The 27,320-nt window shown below is 35.0% G+C and overlaps 1 protein-coding gene across 14 annotated transcripts in view; it reads right to left on the bottom strand.

Moving 5' to 3' along the window:
- Positions 1 to 852: 852 nt before the first annotated feature.
- chl1b (cell adhesion molecule L1-like b) overlaps positions 853 to 27,320 on the bottom strand; it is a 212,401-nt gene continuing 185,933 nt past the window's right edge. For 6 of the 14 annotated variants that reach the window (XM_049479446.1, XM_049479449.1, XM_049479442.1 and 3 more), the window contains 6 exons: positions 25,564 to 25,743; positions 21,243 to 21,272; positions 18,363 to 18,437; positions 11,091 to 11,222; positions 8,744 to 8,816; positions 853 to 2,582 (listed from right to left, as the gene is read on the bottom strand). In XM_049479446.1, coding sequence (XP_049335403.1) covers positions 2,381 to 2,582; positions 8,744 to 8,816; positions 11,091 to 11,222; positions 18,363 to 18,437; positions 21,243 to 21,272; positions 25,564 to 25,743 — 692 coding nt within the window. In that variant the 3' untranslated portion in view covers positions 853 to 2,380. Of the gene's footprint in view, positions 2,583 to 7,943; positions 8,027 to 8,743; positions 8,817 to 11,090; positions 11,223 to 18,362; positions 18,438 to 21,242; positions 21,273 to 25,563; positions 25,744 to 27,320 lie in introns of all 14 variants that reach the window. The other 8 variants (XM_049479452.1, XM_049479450.1, XM_049479451.1 and 5 more) reach the window with 5 other exon arrangements.

Raw genomic sequence — 27,320 nt, forward strand, 5'->3', positions numbered from 1 at the left:
TATTTAACAGCGAGTTTAGAGCTGCGGGACTGAGAGCCGGTTTAACCCTGAGGTGAGATTACACTGCGTCACTTCCTCTTAAAGCCCCGATTAATCAACGCGCAGAAACATCGTACAAAATACTGCAGCAAATATTTACTGTCCTGCAAAAACCTTGTATCTTCATCTCTTTTGCTCATCTTCACTTTTCGACAGTGTGTGGTTCTGGCAGTTCTTCTTTACAGCGGGTCCAAATTTATATTTATAATAAACGGACCGAGAATAAAACGCTCAAAATGAGTTAAAATTAAAACCTTTTTACACTGACATCATTTTTAGGGGAGTATGACATCATCAATCATCATCAATGGGTCATTAGATGCAAGCACACAATAAAACATAGAACTGCGACGATGCTGTGATTTATAATATAATCCACTAAAAAAAACGCTTGTTTTTTTCAGCTGCTGTAAAAACTGGATATGTTTTTAAAGCAGTATAATCCAATAAAATCTAATAATTCTTAATAATACAACACGCTTTTTTTTTGCCTGTCTTTTTAGAAATGAGTAATAACTTAATGAGCAAATTTGTCATACACATATTAAAACACATTTAATGAATGCATATCTGAATATATATATATATATATATAAAATGCTCAATCATTTTTAAATGAAATCTTCAAATGAACAGAGATAAGGATAAAGATAAGGAAGAAAAAATAAAATAAGACAAAAATGTACACTAGGTTTATACCCTCACAAAAGAAAAAAAAAGAGACAGATGTGAAAGAATGAACACTGCAAAAAAAAAAAAATATATATATATATATATATATAATTTTATTTTTATTTTTTTTAGCAAGTGAAATCATCTTAAATGTAGTCTATATATTTCTCATATTTCTCATTTAAATATTATTAAAACAATATTATAAGGATCAATAGCTGACTTTTTCTTGTACTTGTTTTTTTTAAGTGATTTAATCTACTAAAGTAAAAGTGTCTTATTGTATTGGCAGATAGTTTTGCTTAAATCAGTTTTGCTTAAATTTTAAGTTTTTATTTTTTTTGCTAAGCAATAATGTTTAAACCAGGCATAAATATATGCCAATACAATAAGACACTTTTAGTAGATTAAGGGTCCTATATTAGTGATCTATAGGGAAGCTGTCGACAGTGCACTGTGCAGCTTGATTTAGGGCGTGTCAGTGTGTCTTTGCTATCATAACGACGGGAAAAGTACATCATGCACGGCAAGTCTAATTCTAGTACTAATTCTCTTAATTAATGATTGGTGTGGTTCATTTTGGGTGGAACGTGAAATAATAAACCAATCAGAGTGTCTCTTTAAGAGTAGATCAGGTGAGCTCTGACTTTGGTGGATTGCTATTGTAACGGTGCAGCTACCTGGACGTGTTCAACAAACTCTTCTCAGCAGAGGAAACTGAGCTGCTGGTTGACGCTGTGAAGGAGCTCCAGCAGCTCATTTACGGGAACAGCAATGTTATTTTATTTACTATTCTGTTTATTGTTGATGTAAAAGTTGGGTTTGTGCTGCTGTGTGTTCATGTGTGTGTAATAAGTAGGGGTGTAAGCTCGGCTCGGCACAGAGCCTGTGTTACCGAGATAGCGATGAACGTCAGACTGTTGGCGTCTGTCTAGGTTGTATTCAGTCAGTGGAGCTCCTGTGTTTTCTGTTACCAAGATAAACAAGATAAAACTCCAGAAATGTACCTGAACACACCTCATTTCCAGAACACCACGCCCATCAGTGTAGATATATTCAGAAGCTCTGCTGCTGTTTAAACCAGCATTGTGATTCTAATTGCAAAGGGTGTAAAATAGGACTCGAAATCATGCAAAACAAATGAGAAATATCCTTATAGTCAAATATTTAAACTACATTTAAGAGGATTTAACTTTCATTTTTTTTGCAGTGTAAATTCCTCATCTTTTCTTTTCTTCTCTTTTTTTCTACTCCAATCTCCTGAATTATAAACACAGGTCACGTTACAAAAAGAAAAGAGGGAAATTATGGAAATTATGATTAAAATGTGGAAAGTAGTTCCGGCAGCTCCAAAGTTTCGACAGATTCTCAGCAAATACAAAAACAAATAAATCACGGGAGGCGGTTTTATATACAGCTGAATGTGATGATCTGTTATAATACATGTGAGACTAAGCTTTATAAAATAACGTAAGCGTGACGGTGTGGACGATGATAATCATAAACACATTAATTCTTATGTTTAAAATAAAAAAGCGCTTCAGGTGGATTATGTCATTTTCTTTTTCTCGTTTTCTTTTCTTTTCTTCCCTTTTTGTCCCTCGTTTCTGTCAATTTTCTGTCCAGAAGTGATGTCCAGTATAGTTTGTATTTGTCCGCCGTCCTCGTCTCACGCCGTGCTCTGATTGGTGGCCTTGATTTCTGTGGAGACCCTCTCCTTGCGTCCGCCGTATTCTCCGATGAAAGATCCGTCCTCGTTGAAGTGGACGTCCTCGTCTCCGTAGTCCACCATGCTGTCCCCGCTGTCCCTGTCCTTCATGTCCCCCGTCAGCGAGGGCTGGCTGCCCTTTAGGGGCTTCTCGTCGTTATCGCTGATGGAATAAAAAAGAGGGAGACTGTTTGAGACATTTTAGACGATTGAGACAATTGAGCTGGGCTGCTTCTAGCTACAGTTGCTTGCAAAATATTCATACCCCTTAAACTTTTTTCACATTTTGTCACCTTACCTAAATTCTAAAGTATTTGATTGAGATTTTAGGTGATAGACCAATATAAAGTAGCACATAATTGTGAAGTGAAAGGAAAACTATACACACAACTAACTATACATTAATAAAATAAAAATATCTGAAGTGTAATGTGCGAACCCTGAAATAAAATCCAGTACAATCACAGTACAATTTACAGCCTTCAGTCTTAAGTCTTAACTTAATGAGTTAATAGAGTTAATCCAGATGTGTGTAATTTAATCTCAGTATTAATACAGCTGTATTTATCTGTGAAGACCTCAGTGGTTTATTAGTGAACACTAGTGAACAAAGAGCTTCATGAAGACAAAGAAGGAAGAACTCAGCAGACAGATCATGGATAAAGTTGTAGAGAAGAAGTTTAAAGCAGGGATAGGTTATAAAATATGTATAATATATCATATATATTCTATTCCAAGCAGAACTGTTCAATGAACATGTATTCTACAACTGTTTCTTCAAATCTACCAAGTCATGGCCATGATCCACCCAAACTGACAGATCGAGTAAGGAGAGCCAAGAGGCCCATGATCACTCTGGAGGAGCTGCAGAGATCCACAGCTCAGGTGGATCAGGAGAATCTGTTCACAGGACAAATATAAATCCTCTACTCCACAAATCCATTGTTAAAAGAAAAAAAAAAACATTGTTGAAAGAAAGACGTAAGAAGTGCTGTTTGCAGTCCTGCAGTCCTACATTAATAAAAACAATTTAAAAATGAAATAGTTATTGGCTGATCAGGTACAACAGAGCAAGTTAAACATATATAGTTTTTTCTTTTTCCTCAAACCTCGACTATCTACTGTATCTAAGCTAGCTTAGTGTGTGTTTTGAGTTAGAGACTACTCTTTTTAACCAACTATCAGAAATAATCTCATAATTAAATGTAGTTTTCTTTAAAAGTATAAGACTATATAACCACATTAATAACAAATTATAATGCATTCATAAGGCATTATAAACATTGCTATAAATATTTACAAAAATGCATAACCCATTATAGCCATGTTTAGTAAGCATTATGACCTGTGATCATACTACATTATAAGCTGTGCTTATAATATATATGTAAAATAGTATATCTCTATCATTAATAATCTAGTCCTACAATGAAAGTCTGGCACTTCACTTACAGCACACAAAGACCTGTTATAATACATTATAATTGACTATAACTAATATTATATTCAAGACAAGAATAATTTGAGTGGTTAAAAATATATTTATAGGAATATTGAGGGTGTGTTTATAAGTTGGAAGCTTTTTTATTCATAATACAGTCTAAAAGCTGGGACTGAGTTTCTTGCTATTGATGTATAACATGTTATAAACACTACAGCTAATGATGATTTATAATCACAGTTCATGATGCGTAATAAACATGGCTATAATGAATTATACATTTTTATAAATATGTATAGCCATGTTTATAACGCCTTATGGATGTATTATAATGTGTTATGACAATAATATCGATTATCACAATAACTTCACAGTTAGAGTTATTCCTATAGTGACAGGCCTACTTCAAGGGGTATAAATACTTTTTAAAGCCTCTGTAAATAATCAAAAACACACAAAACACATAAAAACACACACAGTGCTGAGAGTGAAGGGGATAAATAGGAGCTGGGGAAAATGTAAATAACTCCATCCTGTAGTTACTGAATGTGTTTACATGCAGATTACAGCAGAATCAGTTTATATTCAGAGCTGAAGGTCAGGGAGTGTTTACATGCACCGTGTGATTACCCACAATCCCCCCCAAAAAGCCCTGTTTACCTGCGCTCAGTGCACCTGAGTTATTCCTGATATATTTGATGCCAAACATGCGCATATTAAAAACAAAAGAAATCAGAAATGATAAGCAATGGCAACACTTTCTATGAATGTCACGTCTATTAGACTATTATAGTGCATTTATAAGGCATTATAAACATGAATATACATACTTATAAAAATTATTAACATTATAGTCATGTTTTATTATGAATTGTGATCATAATGCATGATCACCTTTGTTTATAAGATGTTTTTTGTCAATAAAATCTAAGAACCCCAACAACGCATGCTATAATTAGACATAGTGTTATAAATGATAAATAAATAGTGTTGTATATAGTATGGTAATACTGTATTGTATATTAATAGTAAAAGAATATATAAAAATATATGCTATTTTTACCCGGATGTGTAAAACATTTAAAAGCGCAGCTTATGGTGTAATATAATCCATTCATAATGCCTAACAAACACAAGCTATAATGTGCTATATATTTTTTAGAAATAGCCATCTCTTATAGAGTCTTATAGACACTACATTCATATATTTAAAGCCAAACATGCGCATATTTAAAAACAAAACAAATAAAAAATTATAAGCAATGGCAACACTTTCTATGAATGTCATGTCTATTAGACTATTATAGTGCATTTATAAGGCATTATAAACATGGCTATACATACTTATAAAAATATGTTAACATTATATAGCCATATTTTATTATGCATTATGAATTGTGATCATAATGCATGATCACCTTTGTTTATAAAATGTTTTTTGTCAATAAGAGCTAAGAACCCCAACAAGGCATGCTATAATTAGACATAGAGTTATAAATTATAAATTAATAGTGTTGTATATAGTATGGTAATACTGTATATTAATAGTAAAAGAATATATAAAAATATATGATATGATATTTTTACCCGGATGTGTAAAGTATTACAAGCGCAGCTTATGGTGCAACATAATTAATTCATAATGCCTAAGAAACACAAGCTATAATGTGTTATGTATATTTTTTAGAAATATCCATATCTTATAGAGTCTTATAGACACTACATTCATATAATTGATGCCAAACATGCGCATATTAAAAACAAAACAAATCAGAAATTATAAGCAATGGCAACACTTTCTATGAATGCCATGTCTATTAGACTATTATAGCGCATTTATAAGGCATTATAAACATGGCTATACATACTTATCAGATTGCTATTTTAACAGCGCAGCTACCAGGACCTGTCTTGCGCAGGGTGTAATATAGGTTTAAATCTGAATGTTTTGATATTATTATTATTATTTTTTTCAATTAAAAACATCAATGATTAAGAGGCAAAGACTTACGTTCACCTGTAATGTTTTGCCTTAAATGTATTTTCACATGATTTTGTTTTTTTAATCACTGTGAAACTGCATGGCATTTACAGCACACTGATTTCTAAACACACGAGCTCTTCTAAGTGAAATTCTTAGTTTAAGATCTATAATAAAATCTGGATGAAGAGTTGATGTTTAGTGTTTTTAATGTTTTTCACCATTTTTCAAACACAATGCTTTACTGAATTGTTCAAATGTTCAGTTTTTTTTGTTTTCTATTTTTTTTAAGAAGAAGAGAGAGCGTATTATTCCTGATTTTTTTTAACTGTAAAATAGTTTGTATACTGTGTACATAAATGTGTCATGATTTTACGAAAAAATACAAAAGATAATTCAAATGTTTGCAAAGTAAAATTATTATTATTTTTTATTATTATTATTATTCTTATATATTATTATTCTTGCAAATTAATTTGTCAAGTGTATATTTGTATTAAATTCAGTTATTTTTTTGTATTTTAATTGTATTTTAATTTTAAAAGTTCTTTGCTGCAGGGGTGTTAGAGAATAACTGTAGAATTAGTAATGTAAGTATTGACCTATTTTATATATTTTCTGTATCTGTTAGAAAAGTACTTTTTTATCACAGTTATTTTAGACTGAGAGAGAGAAAAGAGAGAGAGAGAGAGAGAGAGAGAGAGAGAGAGAGAGAGAGAGAGAGAGAGAGAGAGAGAGCAGTGCGGGAGAAGTTGGGTTTGTGTTTTATTGTGTAAATGAATGATTCAGAGCGAGAGCTCTGTGCCGGGGGCGGGGGGGAGCTGCAGGTGCGCGAGAGCACAGTAACACCTGTCTCGGACGCGACGGGAGCCTTAATTTAGCCTGATTTGTGGAGAGAGAGAAATTAAAGCAGAGGATCGGAGGGAGTGAAGATCACAGTGTTCCACTCAAACACCAGCATCACACAACTCTACACTCACATCTACACCCACCAATCAACTCTATTCATCTGCATTTATCTCCATTAATCTCCTATTTATCTCTATTCATCTTTATTCATCTCTGTTTATCTACTCATGTCCATTCATCTCCATTTATCTATATTTATCCATCATTCATCTGTTTTCATCTACATTTAACTCTCCTCATCTCTGTTCATCTCTATTAATATATATTCATCCACCGTTTATCTCTATTCATCTCTATACATCTCCACTCATCTCTGTTCAAGTCGGTTCGTCTCCATTCATCTCCATTTATCTCTATTCATTTCTACTTAACTCTATTCACCCCCCATTCATTTCTGTTCATCTCCATTTAACTATGTTCATCTCCATTCATCTCCAGTTATCTTTATTCATCAATATTTATCTCTGTTTATCTATATTTATCCATATTTCATCTGTTTTCATCTACATTTAACTCTCTTCATCTCTGTTCATCTCTATTAATCTCTATTCATCTCTATTCATCTCCATCCATGCACAGTTTATCTCTATTCATCTCCATTCATCTCTATTCATCCACCATTTATCTGTATTCATCTCTATACATATCCACTCATCTCTATTCAAGTTGGTTCCTCTCCATTCATCTCCATTTATTTCTATTCATCTGTATTTATCTCTATTCATTTCCACTTATTTCTATTCATCCACCATTCATCCACTGTCTATCTCTATGCACCTCCACTCATCTCTATTCAAGTTGGTTAATCTCCATTCATCTCCATTTATTTCTATTCATCTCAATTCAATGATACATTTTTATTTCATTCATCTCTATTTAACTCTGTTTACTGTATCAGTATTCATCTCCATTCATTTAATCTCCATTCATCTCTTTTTATTCTGTTTTTTCATTCAACTTTATTCATCTCTATTTATCTTTATTCATCTATATTCATCTCCATTTATCCACAGTTCATCTCCACTAATAAACATGAAACAAGAACTTCTATTAAACAGTGATGCAATCACTTCTACTTCCTACCACCACCACACTCTAACACTCTATCTACCCACAATGCACTGCAATAAAATAGCAACGCGGGGGGGGGGGGGGGTGGGGTGGGTGGGGGCTGCTGTTGCTGTGGGACGTACGTGAGAGCGTTACTCAGCTCGTTACGTGTGCTGAGCTGGAGCCGTCCTGCTGATCCACGTTTATCTCATCAACATTACGCTCTCTTTACAACCGCAAGAAAAGAACAATAAAACAATAAACCAAACACAGGAACTTTATAACAATACTGTACTAAACAATAACACACACTATATATATTAGTTAAAAATTATGAGTTTCTTTGATTTTACCAGATTGAAAACCTCTGGAATATAATCAAGAGGAAGATGGATGATCACAAACCATCAAACCACCAAACTGAACTACTTGAATTTTTACACCAGGAGTAAAGCAGCATAAAGTTATCCAAAAGCAGTGTGTAAGACTTGTGGAGGAGAACATGATGCAGAGATGCATGAAAAAAAAAACTGTCATTAAAAACCACCAGGATTATTCCACCAAATATTGATTTCTTTTTACTCAAATATAAACCTATAAATAGCAAAATCAGAGAAACTGATTCAGAAACTGAAGTGCTCTCTTCATTTTTTACAGAGCTGTATATATATATATATATATATATATATATATATATATATATATATGAAGCTGTATGTATAAACAGAATGATTTAGAACATGTTACACAGCTAATAGAAGAGAATGTTGAGTTATACAGAGTTATGTAGAGTTATGTAGAGTTGGGAGTCTTGCCCAGTGACTCTTATTGATGAATGTTGGGTGGTGGGTTTGTGTTGACTCCACAAACTCAGCAAACTCAACCAATAATCTGCATTTTTTGAATATTTACAGCATTTTTAATAGAAATGAATGAAAATTACCTGTATTCACAGAAGGTATCATCGTTCATTCCTTGAGACTCGACGTCTGGATGGAGGTCTTCCTTCTCTTTCACTGATGGAGGAGGGAGAAATTAGCTCTTTTAATTTCATTAATGCACTCGGCTCCTGAAGTAAATGAGCCAATAAATTAAAAAGGAAACACATGTATGTGAATGGATCCGTCCTATACACTCATTAATACCGCCTTGACGTAAACACTATAATGGAAACAATCAGATCAAACTTTAATAAGTTATTAACATGAGAAATTAAGATAGTGAGGGTTTATTTCACAGGGGTTTTCACACGGTGTTCTGACAGTATTTCAAGCATTTTTATCTCCTCTTATTAGAAATAGTGGTAACAATTTCTGTGAATGTCATCTCTATTAGACTCTCTATTAGTCATATTCATAACATATTATAATGCATTCATAAGGCATTATAAACATGGCTATAAATATATATTTTTAAATGCATAACCAATATTTAAATATTTTAATTATTTTAAAAATGTATAGCCATGTTTATAATATTGTATGAATGATTATAATGTGTTATGAGTATGTTTATAGAGTCTTATAAAGATGACATTCGTAGAAAGTGTCACCGAAACAGTTTAAGAAGAGATTTTTGGGAGAAACTCATGGAGAGCAGTAGAATTTCTAATGCAGCTTTTCATTTCTGTGCCAGCGCTCCTCGTGCCGTCCCTTTGTGAGTCTAACTCTATTTGCATCCTGTAAATAGAATGTGTTAGACATGTTAAATATAAACGCAGCGCTTCATTTTCCACTCTGATGCAGCTTCAGCCGAGTAGAGCAGCAGAACCGCCGTTCACTCGCTCCATTCTTCCCTCTCTCTGCACTCGTCTGTCCTCATTTTCATTGTTTTCCTTTCCTTTAACCCTTCAAATCCTCAGAGACCCGTTATTGCTGCACTCCTTTACTGTATATATGAGCCATTCCAGTGAATGGGCGCCATTTGTTTGTTGTAATTCTTCCAAATTAAACTTGTTTTTATATTTTTTCAACTCAGGCTCATATATAACAACACATATACAGGAGTTGAACAATGAAACTGAAACACCTGTCATCATTTTAGGGTGGGATTTTAGGTTTCATGGCTAAATTGGAGCAGCCTGGTGTTCAATCTTCATTAATTGCACATTGCACCAGTAAGAGCAGAGTGTGAAGGTTCAATGTGTGTGTGTGTGTGTGTGTGTATATGCATATATGCATGCACATTATATTTATCTAAAATATGCAAAGCTATTTTTATCTTATCAAGAATACCCAAACCTGAAAATAATCTAATTTATTATCATGCAATTTATCACAACAAATAAATTCTGTTACTAACACTCACTCCTGTTACTGGCACACAATTAAAATGTGTGAAAAATGTATAGTATAGTAAAGTATTGTATAATATTAGTGTTTATTATTAAGTATTTTCACTGCATTGACCTCACAATTACATGACAAATGCAAAAATTCTTTTGTTTTAGATCAGAATATTAATAAAGATATTTCATATTGCATCACATTTTTGGAGCCGGTGTTGTAAGAACCTGTACACACCATACTCTGGATTTATTTGTACGTTATTTTACGTTATTTTACAGCCCGAAATCTGAGAAAGTGTTGCATCCAATCCCATCATTACGTAAAATGTTTACCTCAATGCATGCAGGAATATAATAACATTATATTCAATATAATTGAATATAATGTGTCAGAAACTGCATAAGGTTTAATGACATTGTAATATAGTAAATTACTTTGATGCCTAAATAAATTCTAATAATAAAGGGTTATTCCAAAAAGCATCAGTTATCATAAAATATCTTTATATATATATATATATATATATATATATATATATATATATATATATATATATATATATATATATATATATATTTAAAGTTACTTCTCCAGAAAGGCATGTGTACTGAATACTAATATGCCTAAAAACATTTCATAATAATAATAATAATAATAATAATAATAATAATAATAATAATAATAAGAAGAAGAAGAAGAAGAAGAAGAAGAAGAAGAAGAAGAAATGATTATTTCTTTACTTGTCCAGAAAGGCATGTGTACTTAATGTATGTGTACCTTATATAAGTTTTAATACAATTATAACTAATGTAATGTAATATATATATTGATTTTTTTTTCAAGATATGAACTACAACCATATCTAATGTTCTCTAAAATTAATATATTTTTTCTTGATATCAGCAATTCTGAGCTGTCTGTAATCGTAGACGAGTCCTGAAATCTCTTGTAGACCCGGTGCAGGTCTAACAGCAGGTGATCTGGACGACAGCAGAAACTCACCTGAGTACTTTCCTCCTTTGTTCCTGTTCACAAAGCAGGCGATGAGCACGATGAGCGTGAGCAGAGCCACGGCGCACATCAGCCCGATGAACCAGCCCTGATTGGAGATTCCTCCGTGGATGGAGGCCAGATCTGCAGAACACAGAAGAACAGATTCAGAAACTCGCGATTGACCTTCAGCACAGAGAGAAGGTCACCTGATCGACCGCTTACATCGACAAAGCTCTCGCCCGACGCCGAGCGGCGACCAGCGTCCGAATAAAATCACCATTAATATTAAACAGCTGAGCTGCTTGTCTAATTAATCAGCAGGAGATGCTGGTAAAGCATCGTTCTTCTCTATTGAGTTTAGTAACAGGATGCATTCTAAAAGTGACGGACAGGGGAACCACGTCATGCATGATAAGATAGTTCAAGGACAAGATAAGAACTTGTGGATGGGAGAAGATAAGACAACAAGGCTAAAATCTCAAAAAATAAATGGTTGTTACAAAAATCATCAGTTATCATAAAATATTCTGTTTTGATGATAGTGCTGGTTTGGTTATCAATCAATTATTCAGCAAGTAATAAAACTCCCTACAACTCGAGGCTAAAACGAGGCTAAAAGCACTTTAGTGCTGGTGTGGTTTGTATACCGGTTCATACAGTATACGGAGGGGAATTTAGAACCGGTATGCATTTTTTACATACCGCCATACCACTAGAGGCGCTGCGTAGAAGCACTAGAGGAGCGCTGTGTAGAACAGTTAACGCTAACCAGTTAGCATAACAAGCTAACAGACTGGAGTTGACTGTAGCTCAACTCTATGGAGCCTAAAAACACTCATCCCTCGCTCCATCCTTCCTGAAAACAGCCCTTTATATCAGAGAAAAGCCCAGAAACAGTCCTGAATACAGAAATATTTATTCAGCAAGTGATAAAACTCCCTAAAACTCGAGGCTAAAACCAGCTTAAAACCACCAACAAAAACTACCTTTAGCCCTGGTCCTGATGACATCTTAAAAAAGCTAAAATTATGGAGCCATACATTATACTCTGTCCCGGGCTCATTTACATTTATATTTCAAATTAAGTTGTTTAGCAAACGCCTTGATCCAGAGAGACTTACAACAGAGCTTCATTCAGTTACTTCAAAATATCCAGAGCAAGTTTATAAACTAGAATCAAGAGATACACAAAGCTTGATCATGTTTAGAACCCTCAGAGATTTTCTTATTTTTAATTATTTTATTTATTTTTTTATTTTTTAGTTTAGAAACTCTTTGAAAAGATGATTCTTCAGTCGGTGTTTGAAGACTGCGAGTGACTCTGCTGTTCTGACATCCATTGGAAGTTCATTCCACCACCTTGGTGCAGCACAGAGAAGAGTCAGCATGTTTATTTGGTGGAATAACCCTGGTTTTTAATCACAGTTTTTATGCATCTTGGTTTCATGTTCTCCTCCACCAGTTTTACACACTGCTTTTGGATAACTAACTTGTTTAGTTTAGCTTTTGGTAATTAATGTTTTTCCCTTTAGATAAGGCTGCAGATTCAGCGGTTCATGGACAGAGGGAATTGTGGGTAAACTGAGATGCTGGTGCTGTTGTTCTCCCACTGCACACGGTCACTCAGGTTTGTGGACGGTGGAGTGGGTGGATGCCAGTGTTTCAGGGAGCCTCCATGTCTATGTTACCTTCTGGCTCTCTGCCTTTAGTTAGGCTGTTTTATTCAGTTCTGCCGGAGTCATTTGCCACACTCTGATAATGTTTTATATTCTCTGTTTTACATAAATCCAGTCAAAACTAATTCCATCTCTCTGCCTTCCTCCGAGTTACTGACTGCCCACCTGTCTGACCCGATACCGATGTTGGACCCTCAGGAACTCATGTCCTCTGTCTGGCCAGACTGGAAGTTTCTGAAGTCAGCTCTTCTCCATCCACCACCACAGATCAGCTGCTCATCATCCATCTTACTCTATAAGCCATTAGTGGAGCTGCTATACACCTGAATATATAAAACCTATGTGGATGTATGAAAGACTTTTTAAAATTAATTTAAAAGCCATTTGACCAGTGGTAGGATGGTCCCCCCTTTAATGTGAGTCTTGGTCCTCCCAAGGTTTCTTCCTCCTCCTGCAGCTCTGAGGGAGTTTTTCCTTGCCTCCGCGCTCACTGGGGGTTCTGTATTATGTATATTCTATGTTTAATGTTTTGCCTGATTCTTTGTCCTGTAATCATGTTTCTGTAAAGCTGCTTTGTGCCAACACCTGTTGTAAAAAGCGCTATACAAATAAATTTGATTTGATTTGATTTGATAACTTTATGCCTTTACTCCTGGTGCAAAAATTCAAGCAGTTTGGTTTGGTTTGATGGCTCCAGGGCTCCAGATCCTCCATGACCAGAAAGGTCTTAGAGGAGTTACCTGCCTCAGATATCCTCCTTTACCTGAGGGGGGGGAGGGGGGGGGGGGAGTCCATAACCAAGCAGGTGTTGTTAAACCAGGGAGATTAACTGACTACGAAATACATCAATTAAGATTAATATACTGTAGTTAAGACATACTGTTTTGGGTTGATTTCTCAAACAAATGATTATTAATAATGCATTATATTACATAATATACAGCTCTGTAACAAAAATAGTAAGGGACCACTTAAAAATGATGAGCTTTTTGATTTGACCAAATAAAAAAAAAAAACAAGCCATCAAACCAAGCTGACCTGCTTGAATTTCTGCACCAGGAGTAAAGCAGCATAAAGTTATCCAAAAGCAGTGTGTAAGACTGGTGGAGGAGAACATGATGCCAAGATGCATAAAAACTGTGATTAAAAATCACCAGGGTTATTCCACCAAATATTGATTTCTGAACTATTAAAACTTTACCTTTGCATTATTTGAGGTCTGAGCTCTGCATCTTTTTTTTGTTATTTCAGCCATTTGTTGAAAAACGTGCAACCTTACAGACATAAAACGTAGACAAAATCATAGGGGCTTAAATACACATGGAGGCAACAGGAAACACCCGGGGACAGGTAATGCGGGGGCGGAGCTACAAATGAATGAATGTACTGATGGGAGGAAAAGAAATAACAGAAGAGAAGATGGGAAGAGAAAGATAGATAAAGGAGATAAAGGGTTAGTGGGAGAGGAGAAGGATCTGTGTTTGAGCAACAGCTCGGTTAGTTAATCAGGAAGAGTTTCTGAAAGGGAAGCAGGTCTGTTTTCATTTTCCTCGTCTCAGTTTTAGCATACGGCTCTATCAAAGATCTGACCTGAATAAAACAGAGCTCATTAGCATAAGTGGAGCATCTCTCTCCAATAGAAAGATTTCATGGCGTGGAGGAGTGAGGAGCGGATTAAAGCCCTGAAATCACCACTGGAACAGAAACACAGAATTACTGCTACTGAAATGAAATCGCTAAAAGAGAGAGAAACAGCGTTTTAATGGTGCGGTAAATTTGTGAGACGTGTTTCCTCCCAGAATCCTTCAGGAGACGCGTTGTTCTGGAGACCTGCTGTAAGTTTTAGCCTCCTGTTGCTAAATGACTAATTGATGACGGGGTTCGGTGAGGGAGCTGTCGGGTTGTTTGTGCTCCGTAAAAAAGATCTCAGATTTAATCTGATGGGTTCCTGCAGTGAAAAAGCTACACCTGAGAGAAGATCAGGAGGAGCTCAGGTAGATCTGGAACAGAAGATGATCTTAGAACAGAAAGGAACCCTGTAGAGAACCTGGAGTTCACTACTAAAAGCTTAACTCTTAAGATCAGCTCTCTGGTTTCAATAAATCTTAAATATTATTACAATCTGTACCTGTTTTAAGTTTTTCAGTTTCAACCAATTTACTCCAGCCCACTCATTAGAACTCCCCCTATCACTAGTGATGCTCCAACACACGCCTCCTCCGATACATGTGAAGTCAGACTGCGCCTCTTTTTTAACTGCTGCTGATGCAGCATTGCCAAGGAAAGCACTGCGACTCGGTTCTGATACATCAGCTCACAGACGCAGCCTTGTGCTGATCCACATCACCCTAGTGATAAGTGATAAGGGGGAAAGAGCACCATCTGCTGTACCCACCCAGAGAGAGCAAGACCAACTGTACTCTTTCATGGCTCTGGCAGCTAATGGCAAGCTGCATGCCCGGGATTCGAACCAAGCAATCATTGATTATAGTGGCAGCACTTTAGCCCACTGGACCACTCAGAGCCCACCTTCAGTAACACTTTCTACTAACTTTCATCAATACACCTATAATCCATATATCTATAATTATGGATTTATTGGTGTTTCAGTTTCACACAATTTAACTACCAATATTCTTCACTGCAGGTTTATTTACCCTATCCATTAGATCATAGCGCCACCATGTGGAGTAACGAAGCAGTAACTTTAGTAAGTCTAGTTGGGGCGAGTCTTTGGAAGATCAGATTGTTTAAAGTTTCAACAGGAATTTACAAATAATTGGCGCCAAGTATCAATTATGAATTGCAAATGAAACCAATATGATATTATAATAATTTGATCGCAATACCGATATTTTGTGCAACCTCTATTGTTTACCAGCACATTCGCACCTAAACAACCAGAATGTGATCAGGCAGAGATTGAGAGCATTAAAATGTGAAAATGAGAGAACATGTCAACTCCTGTGTGTTTTAATTACAATATCCATATTTGATGCCACGTATTGATAGTTTAGCGCTAACAAAACAATATTATATATTGTGATATCGATATTTTATCAATATGTGTTTGTGTGCAAGCAAAGAACTTTTCTGAAGGAATGTTAAATTATTTACTATCTCGACAAGACCGTGAAGAGCAGAGGATTGAATGATGGGTGTTTGGGAATTTAGTTTGTGATTATGATATACTTGCACATTTTGTATAGTCGACATCATTCCTCTTTTTAATGTAAAATTGATGTGTGTGTGTGTGTGTGTATGTAAATGTATGTATGACTGTGCTCAGATATGGATTGGCAGTGCTGGATGCAGTCCATCAGGTGGACGGTTGTTTCCGGTTGAGAGTACGCTGTGGGCTATTGGGTAGTTGAGTATAAATGTTTGTGTGTAAAATATGTGTAAATTGTAAAGCGTCCTTGGGTTTCTCAAAAGGGCCATCAAATCATATATATATATATATATATATATATATATATATATATATATATATATTTTTTTTTTTTTTTTTTTTTTGTAACTTCTGTGTACTGTGTTTACCTGCTGCTACTGGATGTCTAGAATTTCCCTCTGGGATTAATAAAGCATCCATCCATCCAAAATATCCTCGATGTTTTGCTGGATATGTTTGTAGTTGTGCAGTTTGATCAGCACTGTATAAGTCACAGGTGTTTTATTCTGCAGCGACACGTCGGCTAATTGTTTTCACCTCTTTCAGGTGTTCCAATTAGGCGGCGCGTCTCGAGCCGTCAGCTCTCTTTAATGTACATCTCAATCACAGAGCATCTTCTCCTGAGGACCAGACGCTCTAATCACATCCCTCTCACCTTTCCGCAGGTGAGCTTCTCTCAGACACGTCCGCCCGCGTCCCCCTGCCCCACCGCCGGGAGATCTCACCCTCCAATTCAGGATGTGTTTCTTTTCTCCCTGCCACAGCAGCCGGCACGGAAAAGCGGCAGCTCACCGTGACGCTTTCCTGTCAGGCGGTGGGGAAACGTGGGGGGATATAAATATCGAGCGCTGCCCGGCTGGAGCTCTGTCGCTTCGTCTGCGTCGCGAGGGATTAAATACTACGGGAAGCATCTGCCGGCGCGGCGGGATACGAGCGAGACCCCGCGCCACGCTGCGTCCCACGTCCTGCGGGGATCCAGAACCCGAAGAGGAGCCCGGGGGGAGGGGGGGTATAACGGCGAGGCGGTGAAAAACGCTCCGATCCACAGCTTTCAGCAGCCGCCACTTATCCACTTAACCAGTGGCAGCTGACTCTCTACACAGCCCCCCCCCCCACCTCTCTCTCTTTCTCTCTATATATATCTATCTATTCCCTTCTTTTTTCTCTCGTTTTCTCTCGTTTTCTCTCGTTTTCTATCGTTTTTATCATTTTCAGGCTCTCAATCTCTTCAGCTCCTGTCCTAAACTGTTTCTTCAGCTGCCATACATCTGATCCTGGTTGTTTAGGTGTGAATTTTATATTGCAATCAAATTATTATAATATTGCATTGTTTCCATTTGTGATACATTATCAATATGTGTCATTAAATATTGAAATTTTTGTTGAAACTAAAGCTCTATCCAGCCTGGATTAGTTTCTCAGGGGGTTCTGGGTAATGTTCTCTTTTATGGTTATTTTTGTATCCTCTGTGATTTTATTCCCGTCCAGAACGATCATGTTCGTGTTTTTCTCAGACGTCCTCTGAGAAAATTACAGGCTGAATTATCTACTGTTTTTCTCTGAACTCCGTGCTCCTCCGGTAATTTTAGTCCCGTCCGGACGCACATCTCTGAGTTTCGTCTCCTCGCCTTTAATAAAATAGATATGCACTAAAAATGAATTAAAGGAGGAAAGGTTAAAACGAAATAAAATTAAACAATTATGAAAAATTCAAAACTATTATTATTATTATTATTATTATTAAGTTTCAATCTCAATACAATGCATGGATGGGATTATTATCAAATCAAATCAAATCAAATTTATTTGTATAGCACTTTTTACAACTGGTGTTGGCTAACAGCAGCTTTACAGAAACATGATCACAGGAAAAAGAATCAGGCAAAACATTAAATATAGAAAATACAGAATACAGAACCCCCAGTGAGCGCAGAGATTATTTCAATTTCATCACCCTTTTAACTGATAAATATATCATGTTGCAGGTTGTGAGGACTCTGTAAGGGGGTAAACTGATGGCATGGTGGGGTAAAGTGGGTATAGTGTTGATGAAATAGGATCTTTCTGTATGTCTGTATGTTTTAAAGTTGTGTTAATACCCAATAAAGATTCAGAAATCACAAACACCTACCAGCATCTTCCACCCCCGCAGTAGCTACACCATATCCCTGCTCAAATACATCTACAAAACCAGGTTTATAACTGCTGAATAACTAAATAATAATATTAAAACAAGTTCAATTAAGTGTTTTTAAACAGCAAATCCACCAAAATGTGCTGGAAGAAAGTTTTGCAAGACAGGAAATGCTGACCCTGCTTTACTGTTTAGTTCATATGCAGTATGCTGATTTACATTGAAATTAAGTTTTTCTATTTCTTAAGCCATACATATATATATATATATATATATTGGATATAAACTGATGTTAATACCTATAGAAGAGGATAGTGTGGAATTAAGCACAGGGGAGACGGACGCTGTTGGAGGAGAACGAGTTCTGGACTGTCCTGGAAAGAAAGATAAAAGTTTAAAAAGTTTTAAAAGCTCTAAAGTTTCATATTTTAATGGGACACATTCTAAAACTAACTCTAAACTCTACTTAAGTGAAGTACTAGTGAGCATGAGCACAATCTAAATACTAGCTACTGGCTAGTCGATTTACAGCGCCGTAAAAATGTATTTGCCCAATTTACAGATTCCTTTGGTTTTTGATTTTTTTGTCATACTTACATTTTTATCAGATTATCAAACAAACCTGATTTAATACAAAAAAGTATTTTTAAACAATGATTTAATTCATGATTTAAAAAAACAGAAAAATTAATAATTGTGCCATCAGTTTGTGATTTTATGCTCTGGTGTACTTGGGCTCTGCAGCAGGACAATGACCCAAAGCACATCAGCAGCTTCACTTCTGAATAGTTAAAAAATACAGAAATAAATGTAAGTTTTTGGAGTGGTCTAGTCAAATTTTAGTGATTTGAGATGCTGTGGATGATCTTAAACAGGTCGTTTATGCAGGAAATTCCTCCAACATGTCTGATTTAAAACAATTCTGTAAATAATTCCAACGCTTTATTGAAGTTATTATATTTAGGGAGCAAAAACCTTTTCACACAGGGCTAGATTGGTTCGGATAGTATGATTAAAAAAAGTAAAAACAAAATAAATCTTAAGGGGCAAATACTTTTTCACAGAACTTTATGTACCTGCTGTCCAATAAACCATGATGATTTACAATGTGATGTTTGAAAGACGTTAAGATATTTTGGTACCACTTTATAATAAGGCTCCTTTATAAAGGGATTTTGGTAACACTTTCTATGAATCAGGTGTCTATAAATGCATTCGTAAAGTTTCATAAACCATTCATAATGCTTTCTAACACTTGACATAAGCCTTTCTAACCATACACAAATGTTTATAATCTCAAACATAAAATGTTATAACAGCACAGTATAAAGCTTTATATCACAAAGCGATATAATGCATTATAATATATTTGCATTTTCTGTTCTTAACATTATTGATCAGACCTGTTTCATAAAGCTTAATAGATGTTGAGTTCACTCACATAATGCTTTATCAAGATCCACAGCGATGCCTTCCCTCAAACTGTTATGTGTTATAATGAAAATCGCTTTATACTGTGTTGTAATAATGTTTTATGTTTGAGATTATAAACATTTATGTATAGTTAGATGTATAGGCTTATGTCAAGTGTTATAAAGCATTGTGAATGGTTTATGAAGCTTTATGGATGCATTTATAATGCCCCACAGATACCTGATTCATAAAAAGTGTTACCAGGTTTTTAAATGGTTTATAAAGGAGTTTGATAAGGGTTATTATTAGATTATAAACTATTAATAAGCAGTTACAACACATGGACAGGAAGGGCAACAGTGAAGTGTCGTGTACCAAATAGTGATTCCCCATTCTTTCGTTTATATACTTTTAAACCTCAGATTTTACTAGATGCATATCTTACTTTGTCTTTTCCATTAATCATTATTATAATTTCTGTTAATAGCTTCATTTATTTAGCTATTACAATATATTAAAATGGCTAAACTGATTTTATATATTGTTGTATTAGATATGTTTAAAAAAAAATCATTGTTGTTCTTTTTCAATTTATGTGTTATAAATTAAGCTTATTAAAGTATTTACAGCTTGATTTATAATGCTCTTCTTTTTGAACTATTTATAAACCCTTTATAAAGGAGCCTTTTTACCGATATTTGTTACTTAACATCACAAGAGAAGTTTATGTTGTAAGTTTATGTTAATTTGATGTCAGTAGACTCTGTCCTGATATTTTATTTTGGATTTTATAACCAATATTTAACCAAATTTCACAAAATTTGTTGTCTGTTAACACAAAACCTACTACCAGGCAACCTAAACTGATGCTATAACATCTATATGTACACTACATGAACACTGTGTTAGTAAAAGGACACTTAGTAACTTAGTAAAGTGTAATTTAATGGTTTCTCTATTCTGTAAAAAGCAGCAACAGCACAAATCTGACACAGTGTTATACAGCTCTGGAAAAATAAGAAATCACTTAAAATGATGAGTTTCTTTGATTTTACCAAATTGAAAACCTCTGGAATATAATCAAGAGGAAGATGGATGATCACAAACCATCAAACCACCAAACTGAACTGCTTGAATTTTTACACCAGGAGTAAATCAGCATAAAGTTATCCAAAAGCAGTGTGTAAGACTGGTGGAGGAGAACATGATGCCAAGATGCATGAAAAAAACTGTTATTAAAAACCAACCAGGATTATTCCACCAAATATTGATTATTTCTGAACTCTTAAAACTTTATGAATATGAACTTGTTTTCTTTGCATTATTTGAGGTCTGAAAGCTCTGCATCTTTTTTGTTATTTCAGACATTTCTCATTTTCTGTAAATAAATGCTCTAAATGAGAATATTTTTATTTGTAATTTGGGAGAAATGTTGTCTGTAGTTTATAGAATAAAACAACAATGTTCATTTTACTCAAACATAAACCTATAAATAGCACAATCAGAGAAACTGATTCAGAAACTGAAGTGATCTCTTCATTTTTTACAGAGCTCTATTAATTTTACTATTATCATATAAAAAAAGCAAGACAAAAGACACAACACAAACAAATCTATCTTACTACATGCACGCTCTCACTTAAGTAACTCAAAACTCTTTCTAAATTAGTAGCTAAAAATAATCAGAAACATCTGCTGCATTAAAGCACTACTACTACTTCAGTGCAATCTAAAATCTACGGCTACAGAAAGATAAAACTTCATACTGATGTTGAAAGTGGGCACATCTGTTGAAGCTGGCAAAACAAAAAAGAGACGGCATGAAAGAGTGTGTCGAGTGTGTCGTTTCTGCTGAAAGCAACGCAAACTAGCGGAGCAGTGCGAGAGTAAAGAGAAAGCAGAGAAAGGAGAGAAAGGATTGAGTTTAAGTTTGGAAATTGGGATTTTTCCTGCATTCCAGCTAAAAAAACGAGTGGAAGTTAACCGAGTGGAAGATGGATTTCTTCTGTTCTGCTATCTGTCCCGCAGTGCTTCTAATGGTTTGTGTTTGATAAAAAGAGAGAGAAAAGGAATATATCAACCTACATATCAAAGAGGCCATTCATTTTCCTGTCTGTTTTCTATTACTGCGCAGTATATTAATGTGACGTTATGGGATTCTGACTTTGATGCTATCGTTTCTTTTCTGTTTCTGTAGCTGTGAATCCCCCAGTCAATAAAAATAATACAAAAAAAATATACATTTTCACTTCCTATCACCCTGTATTCATTATGCCTTATGTATGCATTTATAATGCATCATATGCCATGAAAAATACCTTATAAAGGCTGTAATAAGGCTGTATAATAACTGATAAGTACTTACAGCGACATTCATACCACATTATAAACTACAAATATAAGGGTTTATAAAGAAAGGGCTTATTATGCCTTATAATATCTATGCATAAGAACATTGTTCAATGTAGTGTTGTACAAAATATACCAAATCTGTGTTATAGTGCATTACAACACTACATTGTACAATGTTCTTATGAACAGATACTATAAGAAGGAATTATAAACCCATATCATTATCAGTTATTATACAGGCTTATTACAGTCATTATAAGGTATTATGCATGTCATATAATGCATTATGAATACAGGGTTCATAGGAAGTGTTACCAAACATACTCATAGCATTATAATGCATGCATAAGGCATTATGATTTGTGATAATAATGCATCATTAATAGCTGTTTATAATGTTATACGTCAATACCAAGAAACTTCCAGTACCAAGTCCCAGCTTTCAGAATTATGCATTATGACTAAAAATAAAAAGAGCTTTTATCTTTTAAACACAACCTATATAATGCTTTACAAATATTTTTAAACACTCATGAATTATACTTGTCTTAAATATAACATTAGTTATAGTCACTGTTATAATGTATTATAACAGGTCTTTATGCTCGCCAAGTAAAGTCACAGACTTTCTTTGTGGGACTAGATTATTAAATGATTATGGTAACACTTTCTATAAATGTCATCTCTATTAGACTCTATAACCACATTCAGAACATATTATAATGCATTCATTAGGCATTATAAACATGGCTATAAATATTTATAAAAATGCATAACATATTATAGCCATGTTTATTAAGCATTATAATACATAATACATTATAAGCTGTGTTTCTAATATATATGTTAAAATAGTATATAGCTATCGTTAATAATATAGTCCCACAATGGCTGGAGTGCACCTACCTAGAGTGCACAAAGACCTGTTATAATACATTATAATTGACTATAACTGATATTATATTCAAGACAAGAATACTTTATGAGTTGTTAAAACATATATTTATAGGATTATTGAGGGTGTTTTTATAAGTTGAAAAGCTTTTTTAGTCATGATAAAGTCTACAAGCTGGGACTGAGTTTCTTGGTATTGATGTATAACATGTTATAAACACAGCTATTAATGATTTAGAATCACAGTTCATGATGCATAATAAACATGGCTATGATTAATTCTACATTTTTATAAATATGTATAGCCATGTTTATAATGTCTTATGAATGCATTATAATGTGTTATGAGTATGTTTATAGAGTCTCATAGAGATGACATTCATAGAAAGTGTTACCATGATTATGAATGATATATATATATATATATATATATATATATATATATATATATATATATATATATATATATATATATATATATATATATATATATAAACTATTTTAACATAAAGTATATATTATAAACACAGCTTATAATGTACTACTGTATGATGATAATGTTATAATGGTTATGCATGTTTATAAATATTTATAGCCATTTTTATAATGCCTTATGTGCTATGAGTGTGTTTATACAGTCTAATAGAGATGATATATATATATATATATATATATATATATATATATATATTTGTGCTTATTTGTGTTGTATATGAAATACTGCATTGCATTAACACAATGTTCACACCTCACTATCACACTCAAAATGACCATCCAGCGTTTTCTCTTTTCCAGAGGCGACATTTTATTATTTCTTTTTTTTTCCTCTTTATAAAGCTTTCATCTTCCTCTCTGAATCAATAAGCACTTGCTCTTCCTGGACAGTGATAAATGATCAGCTCCTGCTGGGCTCTGATGTTGTTTGGTCATAAAGAAGAGCTCAGATGGGCGTATGAAAAGCTCGGTGGGACGGGAGGTCGGAATAACGTCCCCCCGCGTTCCCCGGGATCGATTCCCGGAACGCCGAGAGACTCGGACACCAGTATCGGAGCGTCGACCCGGTCCAGTACAGATCCAGGACCTGTGTATGTTCAGGACGCTCTGCTTACTACCATAAACTGTATATAAGTATAGACAGGACGTCCCTATTCACTTTTATTACGGCGTTTTGAAGCCAAAATATGTCCAAAATGGAAGCGGCCATCTTGGTTGCGCTTGTGCAGTAGACGCGCATAGACCAATGAAGTCGTGTCGTCATTTTGTAGTCGGCCATGTTGTTTATGCCCATATTTGGGGTTATGTTTCTAAGCGGTTCAGGTGAATGGGGAATTTGAATGTTTTTTTTTTTTTTATTCCATGGTAACACTTCCTATGAACTCTGTATTCGTAATACCTTATCAATGCATTCATAGTGCTTTATATGACATGCATAATACCTTATAATGACTGTAATAAGGCTGTTTCATAGCTCATAAGTACTTACAGCGACATTCATAACACATTATAAACTACAAGTATAAAGGTTTATAAAGAAAGGGATTATAATGCCTTATAATATCTGTTCATAAGAACATCATAAACACATTATAAAGCCTTATATACAGTCATTACTGACTTTAAGTGAAGTGAGTTTTCATATGCTTTTTAAACGTGAACTAAATTTTATTATGCCTCACTATAATGTCTTATAGAGCCTTGAGTGCTCGTTATTTGCTTTAAGTGACTGTAAATACGGCTTTATAATGTGATATGCTCTTATATTAATGCTTAATTTGAGAGATCATAGCTGCATGCTATAATGCATTATATCAAAATATACCAAATCTGTTATAGTGCATTACACTACATTGTACAATGTCCTAATGAACAGATATTATAAAGCATTATAAGCCCTTTCTTTATAAACCCTTATACTTGTAGTTTATAATGTGTTATGAATGTCGCTGTAAGTACTTATGAGTTATTATACAGACTTATTACAGTCGTTATAATTTATAATGCATTATGGACACAGGGTTCATAGGAAGTATTATAACTTTCATCATTTCTACCTCTGTCACATTCTGTGGTAAATAAATACGTTCAGAACTCGTGTACGTTTTGTTCTGTGTACATTTACCTAAACATCACTGGATCCTCTGAATTTCGAGATTGTTAAAGGGGAGTAATTAGACAAAATGCTAACTTTAAGCTAATGCTTAACTGACGTCACAGCACCGCGGCTGGAAATGACCCTGCATTGGATTTTGCATTGGAACACCAGTGAACTCCAGTCAGATCGCGTTATGGATTATTAATCTTTTTCTCAGAGGATCATTAAAGCATTTATACAGGTAAAACTCTTTCAGTAATGTTGAACAGGATGGGATAGAGGCAGGTTTTTGAAAAGCCCATTCATTTTCCCATTCATTAGGGAAAAAATGTCTAGAAACGTCAGAAAAATTTTAACAGTAAAATCCGAATGTTTGAAAGATCTGAGTGTGAGCTCCGCGACTTAGCCACAGTGGAGTTGCTCGTTCACGATCTCAGGTGAACTGTCAATCACCACATGGCCACACCCCTTTAAAAATCATGGTAAATATAACTTTTATAAAACGTATGGGGGTTATTTATTAAGACAGGAAGGAGGCTTGCAGAATATACAGAACACAACTTCCAAAAAAAAAAAAATCCTGGATTTGTAATTTTCTCTCATTCGGTTTAATGGAAATATTATATGCAACAAAAAAGTTGTACTGGAGCCAGCCACCAGAGGGCGTAAGAGACGTAGTGGCTTCACTTTTTAATGTTGTTTAGCGTCGTGCTGCTTATACTGATATACAGTCTCTGTTTTTTACTCACGGGCTTCGGGGACGGTGGTGCTCTCCTCGCTGGCGGCCGGACCGCACCCCGCCCGGGTGCAGCTCTGCAGGTAGAACCGGTACCGGCTCACCGGCTCCAGATCCTGGAGGAGCCACTTAGTGGTGTCGGCGCCGGTGATGTTCACAGATTCCAGGGGTCCGACTTCCTCTGTGTTGTTAACTAAACGAGAAGAAGAAAAAAAAGAATATGGACTTGTTTTACTTGCATGAAAATGCATTCAGAATAGAACAGCAAAAAACACCAATTGCACAATTACGACTAGACCAAGCAGCTTGATTTAGGGCGTGTCCGTGTGTCTTTGCTATCGTAACGACAGGAAAAGTACACCTTGTGCCTCTCAAAACGCAAAAAAGGAACGTACTAATTCCCTTTACTGATCATGGGTGTGGTAAATTTTGGGCGTAACAAGAAATAATGTGAGATAATAAACCAATCAGAGCGTCTCTCAGTCACTCATCATTCTCTTTAAGAGTAGATCAGGTGAGCTCTGACTTTGGTGGATTGCTATTGTAACGGTGCAGCTACCTGGACGTGTCCAACAAACTCTTCTCAGCAGAGGAAACTGAGCTGCTGGTTGACGCTGTGAAGGAGCTCCAGCAGCTCATTTACGGGAACAGCAATGTTATTTTATTTACTATTCTGTTTATTGTTGATGTAAAAGTTGGGTTTGTGCTGCTGTGTGTTCATGTGTGTGTAATAAGTGGGGGTGTACGCTCGGCTCGGCACAGCGCCTGTGTTACCGAGATAGCGATGAACGTCTGACTGTTGGCGTCTGTCTAGGTTGTATTCAGTCAGTGGAGCTCCTGTGTTTTCTGTTACCAAAATAAACAAGATAAAACTCCAGAAATGTACCTGAACACACCTCATTTCCAGAACACCACGCCCATCAGTGTAGATATATTCAGAAGCTCTGCTGCTGTTTAAATAAAGCAGGAGGGAGGAGTGAAAATAGACTGTTGGTGGGGTGTAATTCCGATCATAGAAAATAATACAGCATTTTCTACTTGGATTTTATTTCCAGAAATCACTGGAATCAGCAGTGGTTCCCAGCCCTGGTCCTGAAGGAGCACCTGTCTCACACATTTTAGTGGTTTCATGCTCTACCACACCACCTACAGCCCTGGGGGGGGTTGTTAATTAGCTGATTAGCTGGATCAGTTGTATTGTCCAGTTTTGTTTTGTAGGAGCAAATTAGTTCGCATGCTCTGCTGATGTACTGTGTGTGTATCTGATCCTAATACATGCCAAAACACTGAATATACAGTATTAGTCAAAAGTTTTAGAACAAACCAAAATTGTCCAGTTATTACTGATTTACTGATTATTGTTTTAGTCATTATGAATTCACAGTTAAAAAAGCAACTATCAAAAAAGTATAGATTATATATATATAATCAAAATAATATAGGTTTTTGTTTATGTTTGAGTAAAATGAACATTGTTGTTTTATTCTATAAACTACAGACAACATTTCTCCCAAATTCCAAATAAAAATATTCTCATTTAGAGCATTTATTTACAGAAAATGAGAGCATTTTAAAATAATACTGTACTGGTAACTTTGCTGCAATGCTATTTGGAAACGTTGCATATAATGTTAGTATTATTCTAGCTGGGAATGTTACAGTATGTGAGAAATGTTCTAATAATGTTGTGTTTTAGAACATTTTATTGTTGATTTATTAGTTTTAATCATTCAGAATCCACGAAATTGCTTGAAAAAGTACATTTAATAA

Source organism: Astyanax mexicanus, chromosome 5 (genome assembly GCF_023375975.1).
Source record: "Astyanax mexicanus isolate ESR-SI-001 chromosome 5, AstMex3_surface, whole genome shotgun sequence".
NCBI classification, from domain to species: Eukaryota; Metazoa; Chordata; class Actinopteri; order Characiformes; family Acestrorhamphidae; genus Astyanax; species Astyanax mexicanus.